General features: G+C 63.7%; 1 protein-coding gene across 1 annotated transcript; it reads right to left on the bottom strand.

The window, feature by feature from the left end:
• Positions 1-807: 807 nt before the first annotated feature.
• LOC309585747 (maestro heat-like repeat-containing protein family member 7) lies at positions 808-6,087 on the bottom strand (the record flags this gene model as incomplete). The annotated part of the gene is made up of 12 exons (XM_082303626.1): positions 808-929; positions 1,562-1,664; positions 2,044-2,145; positions 2,305-2,460; positions 2,589-2,765; positions 3,006-3,143; positions 3,315-3,429; positions 3,704-3,841; positions 4,724-4,872; positions 5,054-5,383; positions 5,498-5,562; positions 5,976-6,087. 12 exons carry the CDS (start codon positions 6,085-6,087, stop codon positions 808-810), a joined length of 1,707 nt encoding a protein of 568 aa, XP_082159752.1.
• Between the last annotated feature and the right edge of the window lie 2,037 nt (positions 6,088-8,124).

Raw genomic sequence — 8,124 nt, 5'->3', positions numbered from 1 at the left:
GTGCTCAGCAAGACCTCTGACTCCACAGTGTTGTGGAACTGGACCTTCAGGACAGGGACCTTTCCAGCCTGAGCTGCCCTCGTTCCTCTGTGTCTCTGCACAAAACATGGCATGGTGTGGATACAAAAATGCCGCTAGCAAGGATTTTCTTGCTGTTTTCTAAGCCTGTGAGAGACTTTTCTCTCTCACGGAAGAGGTAGCAGAGTTATGTAATGGGACTCAAACCAAACAGCTGCAGCCTTGAAAAGTCTTGTTTAGAGTACAGTAGAAAATATTTTGACAATGGATGCTTTAGGATTTTAGCCAATCACCCCAAGGGGTGGCTGATCCTTTGTCCAATTAGACTATGAAGAAAAAGGTCTATAAAAGAGTTTGTAAAATAGTTAAATAAATCAATCTTGCTGCACAGTTCCTGCCTGCTGGATCTTCTCTCCTCCTCCCTACGGCTGCGGGACACGGTGATATTCCCTAGGGTTGCAGTAATAGCACGGAAGAGAGCGGCAGGAGGGGCCTGTGTGTCCCAGGGCTCAGGTTTTGGGCTGCTTCAGCACCACAGAGATGCAGGTCAAGTGAAGAAGCCAAACTGTTTATTAATAGGAGGCGAAGCGAAGGGATGAGCTGGGAGGGAAAAAGGGGATGGGCAGGGTCTGAGGGCTGGAGGGATGGAGCTGTCAAAAGGGAGGGAGAGGGCAGGAGCTATGGGAGCTTTCCACAGGCTCAGCTGTGACCAGCATCAGCTGTGCCTGGAGCTCCAACTGCTCTACTCTAGTCTCCAGATGGTCTCATCTTCCAGGATATCTGGAGGGCTTAAAGGGACTCTGGTTCTGAGCCAGCAGATGAACGTAGTTCAGCAGCACTTTCCTTGAATATTTTCTGAACTACGATGTTTGTCTGGGAAGGGCTGTCGTCTCTCCTCAGGGCTTGAAGGGCTGGAAGAGACAGGAACAGAGCCACGGTCAGAGCCTGGATCTGCGGGAATCCAAGCAGACCTTCCTGCCAGGGCCATCTCACCCAGCTCCTGCCATGGCCAGAAGACAGCAGGGGCACAGGAGATCAGCCAGAAGGTGCTGGCCATGAAGCTCCCCACCGTGTCCCTGAAACCTCTCTGTGCTCTGCCCACGTCACCCCGAGTCCACACTTGGAGCAAAGCCCCCACAGCCAGGGCAGGGATTGCGGCTCCCGAGCCAGGCATTGCAGCTCGCCCCCGCCAGCCCCCGCTGCCCTCACTCACCCTCACTGAGGACCTGGAGCTCTTCCTTGTGCCCCCTCAAGAACACCCTGGCAGTCCCTGGGAGCACAGAGGCGGTCACGGCCCCGCGGCACGGCTCCCTCGCAGCGGCGCTGCCAGCCCCGTGGCCACACGCTCTCCTGCCCCGGCAGGGCTCAGCCCGGGCCCTCGCCGCATCCTGACGCCCGAGGGCACGGCTGCGAGAGGGCGGCAGCGGCCCCGAGGGCAGGCGGGGCTCCACGGCCCCGGGCCCGGATCCCGCTGCCGGGGCAGCAGCCGGGGCTGGGGCCGAGCTGCGGCGGGGCGGGGAGGGGCCCCGGGCCCGTGGCTCACCGATGAACCTGACGGCCGCCTCTCGCAGCGACTCCTGCGGGCTCTCCACGAACGGCAGCGCCTGGTGCAGGCGCTCGGCCGCTCGGCTCCTGTCCTCTGCCAGCTGCAGAGAGCGCCAGGAGGGAAGGGTTGGCGCGGGCTCAGCCCCTTGGCCGGGCTCTCTGCGCCCAGCCCTGGCCTCCCCTGCCCGCACGGCCCCGAGGCCCGGCCAGCAGCCGCTGGCGCCGGGCTCTGGAGGGGGCCGAGGGCCGGCTGCTGCCCGGGGAGCCGCGGTGCCGCCCCGCGCCACAGCCCAGCGGGGCCGGGGCTCCATCGGCTCCCGGCTCGGGGCCACAGGAGCCTGGAGCAGAGCCCGGGGAAGGGAGCAGCGTGTGGGGCGCAGGCTGGCGCCCCTGGTGCAGCACTGGGCAGGGGCACAGCTGCCAGCCCCACACACTGGGCTTCTCCAGGCTGTGCCTCAGGCTTCTCCAGTCAGGCTTTACCAGGCACTCGGCGAACGTCAACAGCTGCTCCTTCTTCAGCAGTTGCTTGAGATTCCTCCTCTTCAGGAACCCGGCCGCACAAAGAAGAGTTTCCATCGAGGCCTGGAGAGCAGCAGAGGCACAGAGATGGCACCGCAGCCCAGGGCACAGGACTCGTGTCCCTGTTCCAAGGCCAGGAGGATGCTGGAGCCCAGGAGGTATCAGAGCAGGAGGCAGCTGAGCCCCGTCCTTGGGATGCAGCAGCATCACACAAAACCTCACCTCTGCCACGTGGTGGTTCTCCTCATGGCAGTGCAAGAAGAGCAGGAGCAGGCTCTGGCTCACAATCCTCTCCAGGGACTTTTTTCCCTCCTCCACTACCAACTCCATCACCTTGCCGAAGAGGTGAATGGAGAACAGCTGCACATGGCTGTTGTCCTGGTGGAAAAAGATAAGACCCTAAGATCAATTACTCCAGGTTCCCCAAGGAGAAGGCCTGAAAATCCATAAGGCTTGAAGTTTTGCAGGTAGCACCCCAGCCTATGGCTGGGGGCACAGAGCCTTACATTTTCAAAGAGTGGCAGGAGCGCCTCAGCCAGTTTCGGGGCGGTGGTGCTGGATACCAGGATGTCTTTGTTCTCCAGCACATTCATGAACACAGAGAGGGACATCCTGACCACCTCTCCATCTGCATCGCCCAGCAGCTCCACAAGCCGTTGAGACAGGCTGCCCATTCTTCTGGCCTGTGTGGAACACAAGGCTGTGCTGTGAAGCCATGAACGGCTGCACTGCCTACACCACCCTGGCCCTGCAAGCCCACCCTGCTGCCGCAGGGCCCAGAGGCCAAAGGCCTGTCCTGAAGCACTGGGGCAGCTGAGCCGGGAGGCAGGAGAGCTGGGAGCAGCTGCCTCAGCTCCTGAAGCCCAGCCAAGCCCATGTGACTGCTTTCCCCAGCGCAGCTTCAGCCGCTGCCGCCTTCTCACCATCGCGGGATCCTTGCTGAGCACCACGAGGCCTCTGAGTGCCAGGCGACATCTCTGCGTGCACTCGCTCAGCAGGTACCTGGACATCATCTCCAGGACACTGTCACCGCATTCCCTCAAGTCCAGGCACTCGAGGAGCTGAAAGGCACAGGGCAGTGACAGGGGAGCCGGCCGGCAGGAGCCCGGAACCGCCCAGGGCTGGGCCCAGGCAGCAGCGCAGGGCGCGGGCACGTCCCAGGCAGCTGCGGCTACGAGAGGGCAGAGAGGCGGGAGGCAGCTCAGCGAGGCAGCGCTGGCCGTCAGGCTCACCTCCACAAGGAATGCCAGGAAGGGCAGATCCCAGCGTGGCTCCTCCCTGCTCAGCAGCCCAAGCAGGCGGAGTGCAATCCCAGAACACATGGGAAGGGAGACCCAGCGCATCTCTCTGGCAGAGGGAAAAAGGCATCAAGGCTGTGAGCTGGGGGGGCAAACATCTCTCAGGACTGACTCACAGAGGTCTGGTCTTTCCCCAGCATCCCTGCAGGGGATGTGGGTGCTCTGGGAGGTGGCTGCTCCTGAGCACCCTTCTCCAGCCTTTTCCAGCGTCCTTGGCCATCCCTCATTGACCAGGCCCTCTGGCCCATGGCCACAAGGACTGTGTGGGGCACCGCGGGCACAGGGCACAAGTGCCGGGGGCAGTGGGGAGAAGGGGGTCTCACCTGGCCAGCAGCCCCACTGCATAGTGCTGGGTGTCAGCACACAGCAGCGTGTCCCAGCCACGCTTGCGCTCCATCGCCACCACCTCATTGTCACAGCGCAGTCGACAGAGCAGAGCCTTCATGGCCTGCACTGCAAACCTGTGTGCAGAGCAAAGCCCAGGTCACACTGGGAGCACTGGCGCTGGCCACAAGGGCATGGGAAGGACAGGAGGACTGGGACCTGTTGGGGTTGCTGGGAAGGCGGTGTTCCTCCCGGCACGCTCTCCAGAAGTGATCAACTTCCTCTGGCATCTGCTGTGTGGTGATGACAACATGGGAGAGCAGAGCCACAAAGATGCGGGAGGAGTAAAGGTTCACTGCCTCGTGGCACCGAGGCACCTGGACAATCACCCACAGCCCCAGAGTTGCCTGCAAAAGAAGCAGCCCGAGACAGCGCTCGGTGCCGAGCTGTCCATGTGGCAGGGCCCGAGGGGAGACGCAGGGGGAGCACCGGGCCTGGTGCCCCCTGAGCCTGCCCCTAGCCCAGGTTTCACCCAGTGCTTGAGGCAGGGAGAGGATGGAGAGCTACTGGAGAGGCAGCTTGGGGGCAAGCAAAGGCCAGTTCCAGAAACTCACAGCCAGGGCAAGGACAGGTGTGTCGTCCCCATCAGAGGTGCACATGCTGTGCAGAGGCCAGTCCTCCATCACACAGAGCAGTGTTGGCAGCACCTTCTCCAGTTGTGCTGCCTGACAAGCCTAGGAGTCTCCACATCATTGTGGCAGCTCTGTGGGATCGGAGCTCTGAGTCAGGGGCGTCTCAGTCACAGTACCATGCCCTGTGCAGCTGTGGGGGCCCAGGTGACAGAGCCCCGGTGCCCTGAGGGGCAGGGAGGGAGCATGGCAGCAGGCTCAGGAAACAGAGGGGCCCGAGGGTCCTGCAGCTCTCCGCCTGTCTGGCAGACCCCATTGGACAGGCGGCACAGGGTGATGGGCCCTAAGGGCTGGTGAGCCCCGAGCTCTCAAGGCAGCTGGGCCCCGTACCTGTCGCACGATGGGGCACAGCGCAGGAGGGTCAGCACCACATCAGCGGGGTGCTCTTCAGCCAGCCTCAGAAGGTTAAAGCCCAGCCTGGCACCCACAGTGACATGGGACCCAAGACTCTGGTGAATGTTCCTCACCGTGGCTGGCACCTGGAGGAGGCATGGGGAAGACTTGGAGCACTGTCCAAGGGAGCAACTTCCCCAGCTGCCCCCAAGAAATGCTTCCCTTCTCGACTCACTGTTCTGGTCTCAGGCTGAGGGGGCCCAGCAGCTGTGGCTTGAGGGGGCACACAATCCTTGGAGTCTCCAGCCCTGACCCCAGGCTGCTTACCTGCTGCTGAGAAGAATCAGCACTCTCCTTGAAATAACCCAGTTCAGGAGCATGAATCCCAGTGGGAATGGGCGTAGTGTCAGTATTTGGGATGCCCTGAGTCTCTCCAGTGTCGGTGTTTGTGATGGCCATGTCCTCAGTCACTGCCACGTCAGTCTTCACTCTGTGATCATTCATTGGACTGTCAGAGTCTTCTGAGGGTGCAGTGATATCTGGGCTGACATCAGGCTCTGCCTGGAGCTCGGTCAGCCCAGAGTCAGGCTCAGCTGTGCCCTCAGTTGCTGTGGTGCTGGTCTTTCCACGCCGAATGTGGATGAACTTCCGGAACATCTGCAGGAGAACAAAGGACAGGAAAGGGAGGGATGTTCCAAGGGGTGCTCCAGGCGCGGTGCTCGGCTGAGCAGCGACAGCAGGCCCAGCCCAGGTGGGGATGGCTGCAGGTACCTGCACTGTTCTCCGGAAGCGGCCGTGGGCACGGTCCTGCTCTTGTGTCCGGTCCGGGGCTGCATCTGGCAAAGAGCGAGCGCAGCCAGAGCTGAGGGGCTGCAGGAGAGGCCGGAGAACGCAGCCCAGCCCTGCGCTCCCCAGGCAGGGACAGCCCCGGGATGCCCAGGGCATGGAGCATGGCTGCTGCGGGGGGTCTGGCCCGGCCCCTCTTCCATCCTATCCATGGGCCTGTTCTCCAGGGATGCGATGGGATGGGACGGGACGGGACGGGAGGGCATGGGATGGGATGGGATGGGATGGGATGGGATGGGATGGGATGGGGTGGGATGGGGTGGGATGGGATGGGGTGGGATGGGATGGGATGGGATGGGATGGGATGGGATGGGATGGGATGGGATGGGATGGGATGGGATGGGATGGGATGGTGCCAAGCTGGCTGCCACCATCAGCCCTGTGGCCCAGCTCTGTCACTCACCGTCCTGCCGTGGCTGGAACTGCTCCAGCTCTTCAGGCTGTTGTGCTGGGGCAGCTCCAGGGCCTTTTTTCCCCCTGAACACCTTGAACAGGCGACGGAATCTGCCTGCCATGCCACAGTCTGGCCTCGAGGGCACCTTCAAGAGAGATTCCTTGGGAAAGCTCTGAGTGAACAAGTCCTGCACTTGTGCCTTGAAGGCACCAGCAGCAGAGAAGCCTCAGGAAGGCTACAGGACAGCAAGTCCTGCAGCCTGGTCTCAGAGGGCTCCTGCCACAAGGACAGGAGACTCCTCGTCAAGGATTATGGTCAGCAAAGCCAACGGTCTGGCCTTGAGGGCACCGGCCACAGGGATGGCAGATGCCTCAGAAAAGCTCCAGGGCACCAAGTCCCATGGTCTGCCCTCGAGGGCACCTGCAAAAGAGAAGCCTCAAGAAGGCCACAGGTCACCAAGTCCTGTGGTCTGGCCTCGAGGTCACCTGCAGGAATAACGCCTCGGAAAAGCTCCGGGTCAGCGAGGATCGAGTGCGCTGTGCGGGGGCTCCTCACGGCACCGCTCTGTCCCGTCCTGTCCCGTCGCGTGCTCCGAGCACTGTGGCGTGGCCGCGTCGCCGCCAGCCCCTATGTCAGCACGAGTCACAAAGGGCCCCGGGACACCCTGTCCCGTTCCATCCCACGGTGACCATGCTGCACCGTGTCACAAAGGGCCCTTGCACACGCTGCCACCTGCCCCGGGGCTGCCCCCAGCCCACCCCAAGTGGCCCAGGTTGGAAGGAATGCCTTGCCCCAAGTGTCTAAGGCAGCCCAACAGGAACTTTAGCATCGGCTCCAGCCATAAGCAAACGCTCCCCTGCTCTGCGGGCTCGGGGCAGCACCAGGAGCCCCCACGGCTGCCGCCGCAGCCGCCGCGGGAAGGGTACGGGGCCTTCCACAGAAGCTGGCACGGCCCCTTCCTCTTCTTCCTCTTCTTCCTCCTCGCTGCTGCCGGGATTCAGCCCCCGCCGCCGCCCGGCTCCTTCTGCCGCTCCTGCCCGGCACGAAGCGGCGGTGCCGCTGACGGGGCCGGAGCGCGGCTGCCCCGCGACTGCCCCGCGCCTCAGGGCCGGGCCGGGGAGTGACCGCACGGCTGGGGAGGGACCCCGCGCTGGCCAGGGCAGGGACTGACCCCATGGGAGGGACCCCCCGCTGGCCAGGGCAGGGACTGACCCCATGGGAGGGACCCCGCGCCGGAGCACGGAAGGATTCCTGTCCCCGAAGGGAAGCAGCGGCACGAACTGACCGCGACTCCCATCCCTTCTCCCTGCCCCGCTGGGCACAGCAGGGAGGAGCCGGGGATAAAGTGAACTCCGGCAAGGAGAAAGAGGTCGGGGGAAGGTTCTGTACCAGGGTTTATTTTCCTCCTCACTCTCCAGTTCTGATTCGCTCCGTCCCAAATCCAGGGGCCGGGGCCGCCTGCGGTGTCCGATCCCCGGCAGCAGCGGGGAGGCCTCGGGGAGCGGCGGCGACGGAGCCCTTTGGAGCCGCCCCGGGCCCCTGAAGGAGCCGCAGCGAGGGGCGTCTCCGCCGGCCCGTGGCACTGAAGGAGCTGCACCGAGACACCGGCGAGGAGCCCGGCGCTGAAAGAGCCGCAGCGGAGGGCGTGGGATGGGAGGTGCGAATGGAATAAAAGAAGGAGAATGGAATAATAAATTCTAGAAGAAGCGCACGGGGAGTGGCGGCTGCGCAGTGACTGAAAGAGCTGCAGCGAGGGAGCGTCGGGGCAGCAGCGCGGGGTCTCGGCCGCTCCGTGTCACCGCAAGAGCCGCAGCGAGGGACGGGCGGGGCGCGGCTCGGATCGAGCCCCTCCAGCTGCGCGAAGAGCGGCGACCCCGCGGGACCGCGCCGGGGCCGGGCGGCGGCGGCAGCCGGAGCCGGGGAAGCGGCTTCGAGCGGCGGAGACGAGCGGGGTGTTCCCGTCAGCTCCGCTCAGCCCTCGGGCACCGGGGGGTTCCGGGGCTTGTTCCCGTCAGCTCCGCTCAGCCCTCGGGCACCGGGGGGTTCCGGGGCTTGTTCCCGTCAGCTCCGCTCAGCCCTCGGGCACCGGGGGGCTCCGGGGCTTGTTCCCGTCAGCTCCGCTCAGCCCTCGGGCACCGGGGGGTTCCGGGGCTTGTTC

Source organism: Coloeus monedula (genome assembly GCF_965178545.1).
Source record: "Coloeus monedula genome assembly, contig: HAP1_SCAFFOLD_212, whole genome shotgun sequence".
Taxonomy (NCBI): domain Eukaryota; kingdom Metazoa; phylum Chordata; class Aves; order Passeriformes; family Corvidae; genus Coloeus; species Coloeus monedula.
The sequence above is the reverse complement of the archived record's forward strand: the minus strand, read 5'-3'. Positions and strand labels throughout refer to the sequence as shown.